Genomic DNA, 19,527 nt, shown 5'->3' with positions numbered 1-19,527 from the left:
TTTCAGTATGATGCTCTTCACAGCCACAGCTTTGCCAGACAATCATACACAATTTGGTCATTCATACTATGAAGCTAGCTCCCCTCCTTTGAACCTGGTCGAGTGCAATATCCGGACGGCAACATCTAAAGACCTCAAGCTGGTACAAATGGGGAATATCTTAAACTGACAATGACAACTTATATTGGTGCATGACTCCTGGATTCACTTCCAGTGTTCGAAATGGCAAATTAGGAGCACCGATCTATTCACCTACAGTAATGTGCTATGGGTTTTGTTAACTGAAAAAAAATTATACTTTGCATTGAGCCATCCATATTTTCCAGCTTTAAATTGAAACCAACCACACTTACTAATGCCCAACAGGGGAGGTGGTGGCACAATGGTACTGTCACTGGACTAGTAATCCACATACCTAGGGTAATGCTCTGGGGATCCAGGTTATAATCCCATCATGTCAGTTGGAAGAACTTGAATTCAATAAAAAGCTGGAATTGAAAGCTAGGCTCATTAAAGATGAACGTGAAATTATCAGCAATTTTTGTGAAAACTAATGCTCACTAATGTCCTTTCGGGAAAGAAATCTGCCGTCCTTAAATGGTCGGGCCTACACGTAATTCCAGACCCACAGGTTGACTTTTCATCGAAGCCCACCTGTGCAGTAGGCGACCATTCAGCCCATCGAGTCTGCACCAACCTTCTGAAAGAGCACCCTACCTCGGCCTCCTCTCCTGCAACCAAGTAACCCCACCTAACCTTTGAACACTAAAGGGCAATTTAGCATGCCCAATCCACCTAATCTGCAGATCTTTGGACTGTGGGAGGAAACCGGAGCACCCAGAGGAAATCCATGCAGCCACGGGGGAACGTGTAAACGCCACAGTCACCCGAGGCCCGAATTGAATCCGGGTGCCAGGTGCTGTGAGGTAGCAGTGCTAAACACTGTGCCACCGTGCTGCTCCTTCAAATGCTATCTGAAATGCCTCGCAAGCCACTCGGTTTAAGGGCAATTAGGGATGATCAATAAATGCTCCATTTGCCAGTGACACCCATGTTCCATGAATGAATAAAAAAATTGTAATAGGAGAGAAAAGCACTGCAGATGCTGAAAATCTTAAATCTAAATAGAAATGCTGGTAATATTGAGCAGGTCAGGCAGCATTTGAGAAACAGGGACAGTACTTTAAGTCTACTGTCTGCAGTGGGTCTGCTGTCTGTTTCTCTCTGCAGCGATGCCGCCAGATATGGTGAACATTTCCAACACTCCCTGTTTCTATTGGAACACAAATAATTCCTTCTGCCAGACCACCAAAATGCAATCAGACTTCCTGTGAGCCTCTCATTCCCCTTCAGTGAGAAACATTGGTCTAAGATCTGGGGTGAAATTCTCCGACCCCCAGCAGGGTTGGAGAATCACCCGGGGCCGCCGAAAATCCCGCCCCCGCCACGTCCAGAATTCTCCCACCCGCAAAAAGGTCGGTGTGCCGCCAATCCCGCCGCCTGCCTCGGAGAATGGCGGGGGCCGGTGGGAGGCTACAGGTTTCTGTGCTGCCGTTATTCTCCGGCCCGCGATGGGCCGAAGTCCCGCCGCTGGGAGGCCTCTCCCGCCGCCGTGGTTTGAACCACCTCTGGTGGCGGTGGGATCGGCGGCGCGAGCGGGCCCCCGGGGTCATGCGGGGCGATCGGATCCCGGGGGGTGCCCCCACGGTGGCCAGGCCCGCAATCAGGGCCCACTGATCGGGGGGGCGGGCCAGTGCCCTGTTAACTCCTTCTCTTCCGCCGCCGCCAGGGCCTACACCACCGGCGCATACGCGAACCGGCGAAGGCCTTTCGGCCAGTCCCGGCGGCAGGCGGCGGGCGTCAAAGGCCGTTGGTGCCGGTTTTGGCGCCAGTCAGCGTGGTGCCAACCACTCCGCCGCGGGCCTAGCCCCCAAAGGTGCGGAGAATTCCGCACCTTTGGGGAGGCCCGATGCCGGAGTGGTTGGCGCCACTCCGCTACGCCAGGACCCCCCGCCTCGCCGGGTAGGGGAGAATCCCGCCCCAGGTTTGGCACAATATTAAACATGAATTTCAAAAAAATATTGAAGATATGAAGAAAACGTAAACAGCATTCTTGGCATAAAATAAACCCATATTAGATCAACTGATATTTTATAAAACAAGTAATCAATAAAATTGGCCATAATAAAATGTCAAGCAGAAGAACTAATTAACATAACCTTTTCTTGGGCAGCACTAATTCACCCAGAATGCACCCTGTCCCGCTTCAAGACAATCGGATCTCAAGCTCTGAATCTGTGCCCGAACTGAAGAGCCCATTTGCTCGTGAGAAAATTTGAGGCATGAGGTGGCCACTTGTGATGGGGAGGGGCAGTGCTGCTGGGAAAGTCAAAAGCTGCGAATCGAGCGCAGGCTTCCAGTGGGCTTTTGTGTGCACTGTGTGCACCCCCCCCCCCCCCCCCCCACCACCACCACACACCTCTACATGCTCACCTTGTGATTTGGTTGCAGAGCCCATTTTACAAAACTTTACTGTAAACCTTTAGCTCATCACTGCTTGCAGCATGGAGTTTATGGGATGAAAGGCTGTTGTATGACACAAAGGCGCTAACAAACACCAGTGAACTGGAACCTAACCATAGTTCACCCAGGTACAATGGAACGCTATGCTCACAAGGCAAAATAATCTGATCCCAATGCACGTGGGCTATCTGAAGGTTGCTTCAAAATATTTGAAAATGAAACAAAAATTAAATGAGCACAGCAACTGACCAAGAACCGCTATTTAAGAGGAATGCAATGAAAGAAATGGTAGGCTTTGAAATATTAAAACTATGATTTAAGGACACAAGCTTGCATATCACATGATCAACAATTGTAAAAACTAAACTAATATGATGGATCTACATGTCAGCAGTCCTTTGGAACATGAGATTTTTTCCCCCAACAAAGCAAATTACATTAGCAGTCAGAGTGGTTTTAAATATAAAATAAATGAATCTGAAGTGCGTGTGTGTGCCAGGAATCCAATTTATTGCACTCTCACAATTGGATTTTCATTTAAAGAAGGTAACATATCAAGCAAGTTTATTCATGTGTATGGATATTACCTAATCATTTACAGGTCACACAAAAGACTGGAATAGGAATTATTTGTCTTCTTTTTGTAAAGAATATCTCTATTCTATTAATTCTTGAGAGAATGAGCAGTCACTGATATTTAGTGTATTTATTGTAACATAACCTCATTCAGTTCAGACTTTATCAGAGATGTTACCATGGATTTGAAAAAAAAGCATGCCCAATAAAATAATGCCTCTGTACTTCTTCAATTAATTTAGTGGTCAACAAAGAAATGAAAATTGTAACAAATACAAAATCATGAAGCTAATGCATTTTCTGTGCTATTAATTTTTTTTGTCAAGCAATATAAAATTGCTTGTCTCAGAAACTGCATGTAGTTAAGGAAAATTTGAAGGCCTTTTTCTGAATCCTCTTTGACTGATCATTGCCAAGAGAGAGTTGCATTTCTACTCCCTTTTTTGATGAACAAAACTCTGTTTTTACGCCTAATGTTCTTCAGGAATCTATTTCAAAATGTTTTACACTTATTTCTGATTAGCATCTGCTCTTTAAAATGTTCTTTCCCAACTAAGGGGCAATTTAGCGTGGCCATTCCACCCACTCTCTGCATATTTGGGTTGTGGGAGTGACACCCACACAGAAACGGGGAGAATGTGCAAACTCCACGCAGACATGACCCGGGGCTGGTATCAAACCTGGGTCCTCGGAGCCATGAGGCAGCAGTTCTAACCACTGTGCCGCCACTGATTAGCATTTGTGAGAATGCATGGAAGAAGTTCTACAAAGTGACACAATGCAGCATCTTTCATTTGAACCCAAAGTAATGGGCTGGATTCTCCAATTTTGAGGCTATGTCCGGAGCATGTATCTAGTCTTACAATCAAAACGTCGGTGCCACTGTAGCCACCTGGGGTGGCCACGTCCCGATTTCAAAATGGATACTCGCAAAGAGTGCAGGGAAAAATGGACAGCACTAGAAAACAAGCAGGTGCAAGGTTTCCTGTGGATTGAAACCTGCAGAACCCAGACAGAACTGAAACTATTAGCCATTAGCATAGTAATGAGCTATCTCCGGGGACATAAAGAAACATTGAAACAATTGGTACCAGGACAGACTTCCCGGCACCAGTGGAAGCTAAAACAAAGGCAGACCAACGGTTACATAGAGCCCGCCCAACGATCAGGGAACAACCCCGTTATTGGAGGAAATCAATACGAACGATTGGCACATGGTCCAATTAATTGGGACCAAGTCCAGGGGCCGTACAGAAGGGCGCAAAACCCCTGGGGGCTATAAAACAGAGTCCCCAAGGTCAGTTCGCTCTCTTGGAAGAACTCTTACTCTTACTCCTCTCCATCTTCAACTTGGCATTTGGCTCTCAGCGACAAGAGGCCGCCAAGCACCAGCCAAGTAAGTCTAAGGCCAACGCATGCTGCGTGATAGGCGCTCCTAGCTACTATCCAATACCAGTACAAAGCCAGCAGTATCAGAACCGGACAACGGCCATTGTTCCTCTGACTAAGTGGGCCACTCAAAGCTAAGTATAGGCTTTTAGTAGTAGTTGTAGTTTAGTGAGTAGAGTTTGTGCATGAGTAATAATTGACTGTGTGTGTAAATAAATGTGTATTGATTTCAAACTTACTAACTGGTGTATTGAGTTATTGATCAGTATTCGGTTTGAACCCTGTGGTGGTATCAGAAAGATACCTGGCGACTCTTGAGTAAAGGTAATTAAAACAGAGCAAATTAAGGGAAAGCATAACGAGCAACACCACCCCCACATCGATGTTCAGCGATGATGCCGTTTTGGAGGGGGCAGGGCACCCGAAAAGCGGCGCTGCCCCTAATTTCTGCGTCAAAACAGATTTCCCGACCAATCGCCAAAGGCGATTTTGGCGTCAGCATTGGAGAATCCAGCCCAATGTGTGTCAAATCTACTGTTTAGCCTGGCTAAAAACAGAAATGACTTTTCACATCTGCCACAATTACAACAATGATTAGAGCTGTTCCTTGAAGCAAAATATACTATGGAGTTACTTCCACATATCCAATTTTCAATTATCAATGTGAAAGGAAAGGCCTGAAATGGCAACATTTTACACTCTACCTCTACCTATTCCTTGTGTAAGGCCCATCACCTTCAAAAAATATGCTTCAGCACCATGAGTGCAATCATAAATAACAGTAATAATATTATGTATATAAATGTATCAATAATGGTTGTCTTCAGTGAAAGTACTCATCTATCTTTCATTTTCAATGGAATTGTCTCATTGGCACTTCTCACTGCTGAATTTTCTATTTCAAAATTTTCCTAATTTTGTTCACTGAACTTGAACTGATACCTAACATTCCTGAAAGTTCAGATATCATTAATACACAAATTCCAATTTCAATGACTCTTATTTAAAGATTGCAAATGGTGCATGGATCTCAATTTGCACATGACCCAAGATATCACTTTCCATTGTCTCTTTCACAATTTCAATGTGTCAGTACACCATGATGTTCAATAATCAACTTCTTGTAGAATGACAGAACAGAATCATAGAATCTCTACTGTGCAGAAGGAGGCCATTTGGCCCATCCAGTCTGCACTGACCCTCTGAAAGAGCACCTGATCTAGGCCCATTCACCCACCCTATCTCCATAATCCCACCTAACCTGTAAATCCCTGGACATAAAGGGGCAATTTCATCATGGCCAATCCATCCAACCTGCTCATCTTTGGACTGTGGAAGGAAACCGGAGCACCCTGAGGAAACCCACGCAGACATAGGGAGAACGTGCACACTCCTCACAGGCAGTTACCCAAGGCTGGAATTGAACCTGGGTCCCTGGCACTGTGAAGCAGTAGTGCTAACCACTGTGCCACCTGGATGTACCTGGATGGGCAGCAATCTGTCAATGTGCTGGCAGCATGTGTAGCTAGGTATTAGGGGGGCAGATTAGCTGAGATACGAATTACATAGATGGTCCAATGTCATCCTATTAAGTACTGGAGGGACATGGCAAGTGATCACAATTTCCGATTCCATAGGTGTGGCGGAGCAGGTCAAGTATTAGCTCTTTGGAGAAAGAACGCATTCCATCCCTAAACAATGTGCAGGTTTTGAATGCTGGACGTCTCTGGATTTGAGAAACTAAGGGCGCGATTCTCCGCCCCCCACGCCAGGTGGGAGAATAGCGGGAGGGCCTCCCGCCATTTTTCACGCCCTCCCGCTATTCTCCCCCCCCCCCCACGCCCGACCCACGCCACGATTCTCCGAGGCCAATGGGCCGAGCGGCCGGGCCTTCACGCCCATTTCAACACGGCAGCAAACACACCTGCTCGCTGCCGTCATGAAACGGACGCCAGATGCCCGTTTGGGGCATCTGGGGGCCCGATTGGCACGGCAGTACCACGGCCGTGCCAAGGGGGGCATAGGCCCGCGATCGGTGCCCACCGATCACGGGGCCGTGCGTCCGTAACGGACGCACTCTTTTCCCTCCATCGCCCCGCAAGATCAAGCCACCACGTCTTGCGGGGCGGCTGAGGAAAAGGACGCCAACTGCGCATGCGCGGGTTGGTGCTATCCAACTTGCGCATGCGCGGCCGATGTCATTGGCCGCATCAGCCGGCGTGACGCTTGACGTGCGGCCTTGACGACCGTCGTCAAGCCACGCCGCCGTGACACACGGGGCCGCGCTCCTAGCCCCACCCAGGGGGGAGAATCGGCCCCGGAAGTGGGCGTGAAGGCTGCCGTGGGTCACGGCCTGTCCCACGGCAGCCTTTACGATTCTCCACATTTACGGAGAATCTCACCCTTAGTCCGAGGTCAGTATTGTCAATACCAAGTAATTATCAATGAGAGTGAAGAACTAAAAAATCTATTGTGGAAACAACAAAAATAATCTGTATTTCCTAAATTCTCCTGCAACGAGAATTGAGAATATGCACTGCAGTCAATATCAAGAAACCTCTGGGGCGGGATTCTCCATGCCCCCCCCCCCCGCCGGGTTGGAGAATCCCGGGGGTCGCCGCAAATGCCACCCTGACGTCGGCTGCCGTATTCTTCGGCGCCGTTTTCAGGCGGGGGCGGGATTCACACTACACCGGTCGGGAGCCGTTGGCAGCGGCCCCCCTGGCAAATCTCCGGGCCCCGATGGGCCAAGTGGCCGTCTATTTTTGGCCAGTCCCACCGGCGTGGGTTACGTACGGTCCCACATGGCGGGACCTGTCAAGTAAAGCGGCTCCACCATGGCCGGCGCGGAGAAGAGAATCCCCCGCGCACGCGCCAAAATACATCTGCCGGTCTGCGCATGCGCGGAACCATGCCGGTGGTCCTGCGCATGCGCAAACTTGCACCGTCCCTTCAACCGGCAACCGCTCCGCCGTCCTCCTAGCCCCCGAGACAGGTGAGAATTCCTCACCTTGGGAGCCCGTTGACGCCGGAGTCGTTGGCGCCGGTTTTCCCGCCAGCGTGGGGTCTTAGTCCTCGGGAGAATCCCGCTGATAATCTACGATGCTAAAGGTGTACGGAAGCTAAACCAATACATTTAGATTTGTCACAAACGATAATTCTAAATGTTTTAAAAATGAATTAACATGATTGCTTCTATTTTAGCACTCAGGTCCTCTATGGCATATGGAAGGGCTGAATGTCTATGCCCAGCATCACCTCTTCCTTTATTTTCATTCATTAGTTTTGTTATGTTCATCAAGGCTAGAGGTGCCCATGGGCAGTACAGTGGCACAGTACTTAGCACTGCTGCCTATGGTGCTGAGGACCCGGGTTCAATCCCGGCCCCGAATCAGTGTATGGAGTATGCAGATTCATCCCATGTCAGCGTGGGTCTTGCCCCACAAACCAAAAGATGTTAGATGGATTGGCCATCCTGAATTGCCCCTTAATTGGAAAAATAATTGGGTACTCTAAATTTATTTCGATTTAAATTTATTTTTTAAAAAGGCTAGAGGTGTCCATGCTGGGGTATGAAAGACTTTGAAGTTCAAGAACTCAATGTCAACAACTATTAGCAGTGAGCATTTAATGAGCATACATCTCAAATCCTTCATTATTTGAAGGTGGGAATTGCAAAATCCCAAGATTGTCATTCAGGGCTCTGTATAGCGTAGAAGTATGCTGGAGAACTGAAAATGGCCAATGTTGAACCATTTCCAGCTAATTACAGGTAAGTTAGCTCAACATATCGAGAAGGGAAAACTTTAGAGTCACCAATCAAGGATGAAATTGCCACATATCTAAAAAAAGAGAGCAACATACATGTTGAAATGCAGTGTATGTAGGGCATGTGGACTCCATCAAACCTTCAACAAAGTGCCACATTTGAGATGACAAAAAAAAGAGATACCGAAACCGAATGAAAGGGAGGATAGAGACTGAATAAAAATGAGATAGCAGAGAGGAAACAGATTTGGAGTTCAGGGCTGTTTTTCCAGTGGTTATAAGTGCCGTCCCTCGTGATGCAATTTGTTCATTGTGAGCATCGATAATTTGAAGAATGGTCGAAGAGGTGGCTGATGGAATTAAATGTCAGTAACCACAAGATGGTAAAAAAAGAATTGTATCTGAATGGAAGTAGCTTTAGTGATGGCGAAGAGCAGTGAGACTTGGGAGACAGGTTCACAGAACATTAAGTGCAGCATCGCGGGTTGATTAGGTTAATAAAGCTAATGGCATTCTAGGTTTTATCTACAATAGGTACAGAATGTAAAAGACAAGCCGTAGTGATAGATCTACACAAAATCTTGATAGGCCATCAGAACATGAGGAAATACAAATTGTAGAATGACTTGAGAAATTGGATCTTTTTCTGTAAGAACACAGCAATTACAGGAAGATATGACAGATGTTCTTCAATAAGTGAGGAAAAGTAGAACAGGGTATATAGAAACAGACTGTTTTCAGTGGTCGAGGAGTCAAAGGTCAAAGAATAAGGGGCCATCGAAGCCAGGTTAAATGCAAAAGATTTAGAACATAGGAAAGGAGAAATGCTTTTAATCAGAGATTGTGAAGTGGTGGAATTCACTTCCGGGATTAGTGAGCAGTAGAATTTATATCCACATTCAATCTAACATTTGACGGGCAGATAAAAGGAAATAAGTTAATGGAATACAGGAAGAGAGTAATGAGATTAGAATTCTTGCTTACATAGAGAGAAAATGGCCTGAATGGACCCGTTGGCCTACTTGTAAAGCTCCACTCTACTTGGACAAAGGGAGTAAAATGGGTCTCAGGCCGTGATGTTAAACATCTACTAGTGAATTGGCAGTGCACTTTATACTTCATTCAAATTTCTTTTCCACTGAAATCACTGAAGAGAGATCATGTAGGGTGTAAGATGGACTAACTATTCAATATCATCATTTTGCACCACCAAGTCAAGAACAATTCCACCCCAAAGCATCTTAAATTCAACTTCAGCAGACCACCCTCAATGCTGCTAGGTGACAGTGCTAATTCCCACATCAGCTGCACGCTGGCACAGTAGTTAGCACTGTTGCCTCACAATGCCAGGGACCTGGGTTCAATTCCCGGCTTGGGCCACTGTCTGTGCGGAGTCTGCACGTTCACCCTGTGTCTGCGTGGGTTTCCTCCGGGTGCTCCGGTTTCCTCCCACAAATCCTGAAAGACGTGCTTGCTAGGTGAATTGAACATTGTGAAATCTCCCTCCGTGTACCCGAACAGGCGCTGGAATGTGGCGACTAGGGGATTTTCTCAGTAACTTCATTGCAGTGATAATGTAAGCCTACTTGTGACACTAATAAAGATTTTTATTATCAGTGACAGTTCCAATGTAATGCCAAACTGGGTACAGTACTGTTCTAGGGCCACATGGGCATTAGAAATTGTGTTTACAATGTCTAGCCTCACTTGAAATACTGCTCTTTCAATCAATTGAAAGCAACTTTTCCATCAATCTTCGTTGGCTTTGATCCCAGTGATGTTGAACAAATAGCACACACATCCATTATGTCATCCGATTGCAAAACTAAGTGTACTTATGTTTTCAGAGAGACAGGGCATCCTTTCTTTTACGAGATTCTTCCTGTGCCAGCAACACATCACAGCTGACTTTTTATAAACAGAATACTTCCAAGGCTGTGTTAGGTTACCATGTGTAACAAGACACACATACTTGCAATAATAGAATGATACTATCTAACTGAGAAAATTCATTCTTCACAGTTGCATTTATCTGTTGTATTCCAATATCAAATATAGATCAATGTTAGGTGGTTTGAATTATCAACTTTTCTCATCTACTCTTGTTTTTCTTAGATAATTATGTGAGCTGAAATATAATGGGAATCATCAGAATATTTAAATGTTGCGAGGAGATGAGAACTGGAGGTCACTGTCGATTGTCTAGCTGCACTTTCAAGCTCAGGGCCTGGCTGGTGATGCACAATCTATAGGCTTTTGTCAAAGCTGGTTGCAGTCCAGCCAGGATGAGGTATTCAGGGGTAGGCCAGTGTGACTCTTGTTCCATTGGCATCTCCCCATAGCAGCATGGGTGAGATCAATTTCTGATTCCTTTGACTAACATGCTGGAGGGAGCATTCCTGTAACATATCAGAATGATACCTTTTAAAGAATGCCCTTGTTAATTTTTTTAATCTCTTATCGCTGAGGGGAAAGGCAAAAGCTGTTTTTTTTATGGCGTAACCAAAGGCTACTCTAAAATAATTGGCTGCGGTACAACAACAGACCAAGAGAAGTGTGAAATTTCAATGGGGATGTGGATGGCAATGGTCCATGCCATCTTTAAAATTCCTCGGGCGGCAATTGGGCAGAGAAGCCCTTCCGTTGCCGGTTTTCTATTCTTTGCCCCCTCCGAAGTGACATCATCGTGTTGTGCGCCGCACACATTTGCAACGGCATTGGCGTGTCATCAGAAGGCCCGCCCCCAAAGCTCCGCCCCTTATGGGCCGGGTTCCCGACCACGTGGTTGGCGTGTGGTCTCAATTGGCTTGGAGCTGCTGGTCGGGGGGTGGGGGGGGGGGGGGGGTTTGTTCTGCTAGGGCTGGGGGGACTGGTGGGGGGTGCCGCAGAGGTGTATTTGGCAGATCGGGTCCGGTACAACCGGACAACCATCACAACCGGTGCCATGTTGTATAGCATGACCGCTGCATGTCATCGCCGTGCGCATGCGCAGCCATGGGCCTGGCCGTTTTTGGTGTGGGAGCCGGGAGTGTTACCCGGCACGGCTGCTAGACCCTCACCAGTTCAAGGATCAGTGAGTGTTCAGCACCAAATTTGGCATCAACAGTCCCCACACTGCCGTTGGCACTTAGCCGCAAAATGGGAGAATCCAGCACCTCACATTTCTAAATGTAGTTCACAACTATTATTTAAGAGCATTGCAAAAATAAACAAAATCTGTCCAAAGCTTCCGATGGTACTATCATGAACGGGGATTGTTATTCAGCAACATGGACCCAGTCCTCTGTGGAAGAATTCATCAGTCTTGACATCAGCATCAGAAAATTTCACTTAAAATGGTTGCCCCTGTTGTGTTATGTTACCTCGAGTAACATAAGCTGCTACTTGATGTAGGCTCTGCTGAAAGATGCTCCAGACTTGGAGATAAGTTTCACGTATTTATTGAAAGATTAACAATGCTCTTAAATGAGTTCGACACTCTACTAATCTGCCTCTAGTAACTTAGTCTACTTTGCTAACCATACAAGCTTGCTCTCAACCATGTGCTAAGGTGTGATGTTGCAGTTAATCAACCCTGTCCTGCTCTCTTGGTTTCTGCCGGTGGAAGAGGCAGAGCCTGTGTGCCTTGTCCTTTTTATATGGGCCGTGTAGTGCCCCCTTGTGGTAATGCCACCTCTGGGTGTCTTGATTACCCATTGGTTGTGTCCTGTTCTCATGACCCATTGGTTGTGTGTCTGCATATCATGACATCTCTGGTGCTCCCTCTAGTGGTTACTTAGTTGTAGTGCATTTACATTAACCCCTTGTGTATGTAAAGTGATGCATATCACTACAGCCCCAGCTGTCTTCTTTACATTTTATATTTGTACTCAAACTGAAACAATATGATATTTACAAGCAAGGACATGCATATATTTGTTTAGATTTTTTAAAATATGTATCTGAATTTTGGTTCCGCAAAATCAGGGACCATTTCATAATCTTTACCCACGCTGTCAGTTCAGCATAGTGTGGATTAGATATACTTTAAAGTTTCCACCAATGTGCTTTAACTGAAATTCAGAAGAATTCTACTGCAACTTTACTTCCCATTTTCTAAATTAGATATCATTACAATCTGCCCAAGTGAAGCAGCTATAGTTTTGTGGTAAATTGTGAACATTTTGTTTTGTGTAGGTCTATACAAAAGGGTCGGTTAGCTCAGTTAGCTGGACGGCTGGTTCGTGAGGCCGAGCAACGCCAAAAGCGAGGGTTCAAGTCTTGTGACGGCTGAGGTTATTCGGGAAGGCTCCGCCTTCTCAACCTCGCCCCTCGCCTGAGGAGTGCTGACCCTCAGGTTAAATCACCACCAGTCAGCTCTCTCTCAACAGGAGAAAGCAGCCAAATGGTCCTCTGGGACGATGGAGACTTTCGTACTAGAAAACAAGTGGGATCTATTTCAACACATTCCCTTTAAACTTATACCATCTGGGGTGCATTTTGAGCCAGGTCTTGGGTGTGAGGGGATAGTAACATAATTGATTTTGTCATCTAGTTCTCACCTCCAAATATAATTTATTCTGACGATTCTCATTAATAGTCAGGTCACAAAATTATCTAACAAGAATTAATGTAGGTGAAAAAAATAATGAACATTTTTTTTGTCTATGTTCATTGTCTATGTTACATTTGATGTTGGAAGGTAAAAAGATCAATGCAGGTTAAAAATGAAGCCATTACCTAAGTTAGATGTATTGGTTTTATGACTATAAAGATCGATGGACACATGGTAATTTAACACAGCCTTGGATGTATTCTGTTGATAAAATGTCAACTTTCTCAAAATGTTTCAAAAGACATGTCATCAAATATATGAATAGGACATTCAATACCTCAGCCAATAAAGGAAAGCATTCCATCTGCTTTCTTGACCACCTTGTCCATCTATTCTGTCACCATAAAGGACTTGTGGATCTGTACTCTGAGGTCACTCACTTCCTGAACTCCTCACAATATCTTCCTGTTTATTGACTATTCCCTTGCATTGTTTGCCCTCTCCAAATGAATTACCTCATGCCTTTCCGGATTGAATTCCACTTGTCACTTCTTCGCCCACTCACCAAACAATAATAAGAATCTTTATTAGTGTCACAAGTAGGCTTACATTAACACTGCAATGAAGTGAAGGGAGTGTCCAGCGATGTGACCTCTTAAAACTGAATAGCTAGGATGCCACTGGAGTAGTTTAACATAAGTTAGTTTATTAAGGTTTGAGATTAATTATAGAAAGTATGCCTAGTAATCATTATTAACCATTAAACCTGTATTTTAGGACATAGCAGTGATAATCATGTAGGCTCTGGCTACACGCAGTGGCCACAATGCATGATGGGATTCAGGCTAGCTAACCTGCCCATGTTTTTGAGACACACGAGATGTGTGGTCAGCAGATTACATCGTGGACGTAAACAAGTTTTATCAGTGGCCCCTATGTCCTCTGAAACAATTCCACTCGAGTGGAATGGTGGAAATATTAAACTCCGTCCCACAAACAACTGTTAAAGCTGGAGGCCATTCATGATCTCATTAAATGGCAGAACAGACATGAGGAAGAATAGTTTATTCCTGTTCCTACATTCCAATCATGTGGCGATGTCAACGTTGGACTAGGGTGGGCACAGTGAGAAGTCTTACAACAGCAAGTTAAAGTCCAACATGTTTGTGACTCACCTGATGAAGGAGCTGCGCTCCAAAAGCTAGTGACTCCAAACAAATCCGTTGGACTTTAACCTGGCGTAAGACTTCTTACTGTACATTCCAATTCTCTGCATCTTGGATTGAACAGGCTGTCAAATTCTCACCGTCTGTGCATGTTACCTGTTAAAGTTAATTCCTCCACACCTTCTTCAGAAATAAAAACTAAGACTTCCGGTGGTGACCATGGAGTGAGCAGTCACACATTAGGAGGCTCTGCCCCATGTGGAATTGCTTTGGTCCCTTTACCCTTTTTGCGGGGGAGGAGGGGTGGAGGGGTGGAAAGCGGGTGGAAAGTGTATTGAGTATCGAGTACTAAGCAGCCGGATTCTCTGTTCTGAGATGAAGTGTTGATGCCGGGGCAGAATTGGTGGACTTCTATGACAGCAAAACCAGTGCCACACCTGAACCGATTCAGTACAATTGAGGGGCTCACACCGGCGCCATGTGGAACACGATCAATTCCAATGGAAAACGGTGCCAGATTCGCTGGGGTCAGGTTTGATACTAGAGAGAGGCTGACAAGCTGCAGCCACATATTAGCATTACACTGCCTCACACACACATCCCAGCCAACAAGATGGCATTGGTTGCATTGGAGTGCACCCATTCCATTGATTGGTCAAGCTGGGGCCAGAGGGTACTGGGGAAGAGGGGGAGTTGCTGGGGACACCCATTCGACCCGTGGCACTAAGTTCACAGTGGGCAGTCAGCCACATGGCTGCCTTGCACGCTGCGGTAATGGTATTCCGAGCCTGTTCACCACAACTCCATGGCCCACCTCCTGGCCGTCCCCCACAAGTCCCCCCCACCCCGGCCCTGGCAGAAGCCCCTAGCCAGCGGCACAACTGTCAGCATACTATGGCGATGGTGGGCACTTTCCGTACCCACTCTCCCTCAGCAGCCACGGCGCCCGTTTAGACTTCTCAAATAAATCTATCGGTTGCATTAAAACACAGCAGTTAAAATTCCTGCTGGTCCATGAGGAAATCTAGGGAGGTATTTGCAAAATAAAATCTTTCAACTAAAACTTTACCTTAAATTCTCTCTTTAGGCCTGAGCAGGAGACCAGCATGGGATCCTATGACAGGAATAAGAAAGACCCAGAATCCAGCGCTGAGACCGGACACAAACACCTTGACCCTTAGCTCCGTGACCCTTAGCTCCGTGACCCTTCTGACACACGCCCGCAACCCACCCGCAGGCCGTGACCCACACTTTGAAAAACCCTGTTCTAGAACGCCGTTAGTTTTCACAACTTCCAACATATTACAAGACGCCTGGCCTGCCACAGGACTGAGCTGGCCGTCCATGGCTTCAATTTACTTCCCTTACGTTAACTTTATTTTACTTTGGTTTACTTATGGAGCTTTATGTTACCAGGCCTCAACCTCACTTTGTTTCCCTATTCCTTCTATTTCTTACTTAAATGTAAATTTAAAGATGTGTTTTATCTAATTCTCAGCTACTTAATAACTATCCCTAACAGCAGCTTCTCACCAACCAATGAGCTTATGATTAGCTGTGATCTTTGGCGCTTGGTGCTGCTGACTACCTGTCCTAGGATGCTCCTCTTGCATTCCCCTCTAGGTGCCACTGACTACCTATCCTAGTGTCATCCCCTCACACTCTGCTCTGGGTGCTGCTGGCTGCCTGGCTGAGGGTCCTCCTCTCACATTCTCCTCTAGTTGCCAAAGACTGCCTGTTCCAGGGTCCTCCACTCGCACCCTGCTCTAGGTACTGCTGGCTGCCTGACTGAGGGTCCTCCTCTCACATTCTCCTCTTGGTACTGCTGGCTACCTGGCTCTGGGTCCTCCTCTCACATTCTCCTCTAGTTGCCAAAGACTGCCTGCCCCAGTGTCCTCCTCTCGCACCCTGCTCTAGATGCTGCCAACTGCCTGGTTCGGGGTCCTCCTCTTGTACTCTTCTCTAGGTGCTGCTGACTGACGGTCCCAGTGTCCTCCATTCGTGCCCTGCTGTAGGTGCTGCCGACTGCCTGGCTCAGGGTCCTCCTCGTACATTCTCCTCCAGTTGTCAATGACTGCCTGTCCCAGGGTCCTCCTCTCGTGCTCTGCTCTAGGTGCTGCTGACTATCTGGCTCAGGGTCCTCCTCTTACGCCCTATTCTAGGTGCTGCTGTCTGCCTGGCTCAGGGTCCTCCTCTTGCACCCTGCTCTAGGTGCTGCCGACTACCTGGCTCAGGGTCCTCCTCTTACGCCCTATTCTAGGTGCTGCTGTCTGCCTGGCTCAGGGTCCTCCTCTTGCACCCTGCTCTAGGTGCTGCCGACTACCTGGCTCAGGGTCCTCCTCTTGCACCCTGCTCTAGGTGCTGCCGACTACCTGGCTCAGGGTCCTCCTCTTGCACCCTGCTCTAGGTGCTGCTGACTGCCTGGCTCAGGGTCCTCCTCTTGCACCCTGCTCTAGGTGCTGCTGACGCCTGGCTCAGGGTCCTCCTCTTGCACCCTGCTCTAGGTGCTGCCGACTACCTGGCTCAGGGTCCTCCTCTTGCACTCTATTCTATGATCAAAGCAGATTTTGCATACAGGACAAAATTAAAAAGGTGTGGATAAGGGGAACAGAAGCTTGTGCATTATAACACAATTTATTACAAAACAGGGAATAACCTGTAAACATACTTTCAATAAAATTCCAAACATATACCTACAAATATTTTTTATTTTCATAGACGTCGTGTAGCTTTAAAACATGTGGATGTTCTATTAACTTCAGGATAGCTATCTCCCGTTCTACCTAAAAGATAAGAAGAGAGAAACATTACACTCATATTAACAAACCAAAGCAATGAACAGTGTGTAAGTTAATGCTACGCTATGATTATACAGCATCCTTTCTGTATTTTTTAAAAGATAAAACAAGTGTAACTTTTTCATTTCACTGACTACACCGTAGAAATTTACAGAAATAGCACCTTGTCAAAAGTAACTTCATCAGAGGGTCTGCAAAAATCAATGAAAACTTATATGTCATTATTGGAGATATTGAGCTAATTAAAGGAACCACTGATATTATGATCCAGCCAGTTCCAACAAAACCTAATATACAACCAGTTAATATGTCAATTTTATTGAGATCTTAAAATAGAATATCCCACCAGGAAACTTGAACATACAAAGTTATCATCTGATCATTTTCAGTTCCAATTTATTCCAGCACATATATTACAGTGGATGGCACCTTTGCCCCCTTCCATGAGGTCATTGAGGCACAGATATTTTTATTTGGTATGAAGCAAAAGTCAACACTACAACCAGATCTGGTATTTATCTCACGTCCCCATAATTTCTCCATAGCCCAGTTGGGTTATATTCAGTCAAACTGAATATCGCTACTAAATCTCATGGCCTGATCATGGACACAGACATTTCAGTGCCTGATTAATCCATGTCTGTTTGTTGTAACACGGGCAGCACACAAATTTCATGTTACCTGGTCATTTAAATAACATCAGCATGCAGTCCAATGCTCAGGGCACTGCTGAGTGGCTGCATGCCTCAATAGGGGAGGTGGAATTCATGCAAGGCCAGCAGAACCTAAAGTTAGGCTGCACTATTTAAATCCAACCTGCACCTCTTTGAAAGCGCTGGAACTGTCTGTAGAAGAGTGTCTCAGCAGGAATAGGATTAATAATGGCATAACAAGGCAGAGACCATGCTCCAAGATTCTCCAACGCAACCGAGGCCTTGGAGCAGGCGTGGACAGGGGGAGAGAGATACTCCTCCCACAGTGAGCTAGAGGCTGCCCAGACAGAGGAGGCACAGGTAGCTATTACTGTCAACGCAAACAGACTAGCCCCTGGATGCAGTCCGGGAATAAGTTCAATGACCTCACATGAGTCGTGAAGATCAAATGCCATAGCCTAACAAATGAAACACTAGCTTCACACACACTGCTCCATTCACCATTCACTTACTTACCAAAAATTTGCAACAAGCACAACTCATACATCACATTAATGCCTCACCTCAACCTCACACATTTACCACAGTAAAATTGAGTCGATACACACAATGCTCCTGGTATTCGATGAGGTAAGCAAAATGTTTCCAGAAGACCCGTGGTGGGTACCGACTCCGGCTCAGAGCTTTTCCCCCCTCCTCCTCCTCCTCCTCCTCCTCCCTCTGCAAGTAGCTGATCCTCTTCTACGCTGCCTCTACTCCATTTTCCTCCAAATCTTCAGGCCAGCATAACTACTGCCGGAATCTTCCAGCCGTTCCTGCCAGCGGGATCTTCCGGTCCTGCCGACGGCAAATTCCCGCCGCGCGTTGACCGGCAGCTGCAAACGACAGGAAACCCCATTGATAGCGCTGGGAGCAGGATACCCCGCCACCGGCCAATGGCGTGGTCACCTCCTCCACCCTCGCAACATGGTGCAGTGGGTGAACCTGAAATCTGGCCCGACAACACCAGGCTTGTGTGGTCTGATTACACTGTTGAAGTCTCCACTCCACATTAACGTCATCAACTTTAAACAGTTCTGCCACTACTAGGCTCTTCCACAAATTTATTCAGAGACTGTAGAAATTAATCAGCAGTTCACCTCCGAGTAGCTGGTTAACTTTTTAAATAGCGTTGTTCAGGGGGCAAGTCCTTCCTGCTGCTGAATGGATGTTTAGCCCCAACACCCAATTTGGTGGGCAGATTGGGCGCAGATGCCAGTTGGGACCAATAATGGCATCCATGACAGCAAAACTGTGGGCACTACAGAGCTGAAATTTGCAGTTCTGGCATTCACCGTACCATTTATTTGCTGAGAAAATTTATACAGCTGGTTTTTATTGACCATTTTCCTGTACCTGTGTAGTATGGCATTCTCTAGAGAATTATTGTTAAGTCAATTAATAATCCAGACATATTTTATGGAAATTCCTGCTTTAGAGACTCAATTTGGCAGAGCATGCCTCTGAGGAATATTAAGGCACCTTCATGTATATAATAGTCCTCATTAACTTTAAATAAAAAGCGTCTCTTAAAATTTGTGGTCAGAAGTAAAATTGTGTAGAAAAACCCATTTGTATCCCTCGTGTGGAATAACTTTACCACCGCCTCAAGCCACTGAAAATGTTCCTGTTCCACACAAAATGTTTAAAGATTCATTCCCAAAAAGTGGGTGCCACAGGCAATGTCAGCAGTTATTGCCCATCCCTAATTACCCTTGAGAATGTGGTGGTGGGTCACGCTTCTGGAACCGTTCAAGCACTTGTCGTGAAGGTACACCCACAGCTCTGTAAGGTGGCGAGTTCCAGGATTTTAACTCAATGACGGTGAAGGAATATCTGGAGCCAGGATGGAGTACGACTTCGGGGGGAGCTTGGAAGTGGCGGTTTTCCCATGCGCCTGCTGCCTTTGTACTTCCAAGTGGCAGAGGTCATGGGCTGGATTCTCCGCAGCCCTGTGCCGAAGTCCCGTTTGGCGTGGGTGTGGAGAATCAAAGTTCCTGACCGAATTGGGCCCGGCGCCGCTCTGTCGATTCTCCGGGTCTCCGACTGGCCGAGTTCCCAGCGGCGTGGAACTAATGTGG

General features: G+C 46.3%; 1 protein-coding gene across 8 annotated transcripts in view; it reads right to left on the bottom strand.

The window, feature by feature from the left end:
• LOC119971908 (serine/threonine-protein kinase BRSK2) overlaps window positions 1–19,527 on the bottom strand; it is a 1,145,911-nt gene that overhangs the window by 481,077 nt on the left and 645,307 nt on the right. For all 8 annotated transcript variants that reach the window (XM_038808215.1, XM_038808217.1, XM_038808213.1 and 5 more), the window contains one exon: window positions 16,654–16,739. In XM_038808215.1, coding sequence (XP_038664143.1) covers window positions 16,654–16,739 — 86 coding nt within the window. The remainder of the gene's footprint in view (window positions 1–16,653; window positions 16,740–19,527) is intronic.

Source organism: Scyliorhinus canicula, chromosome 9 (genome assembly GCF_902713615.1).
Source record: "Scyliorhinus canicula chromosome 9, sScyCan1.1, whole genome shotgun sequence".
Taxonomy (NCBI): Eukaryota; Metazoa; Chordata; class Chondrichthyes; order Carcharhiniformes; family Scyliorhinidae; genus Scyliorhinus; species Scyliorhinus canicula.
Note: the sequence above shows the minus strand (reverse complement) of the source record. Positions and strands in the feature narration are given on the sequence as shown.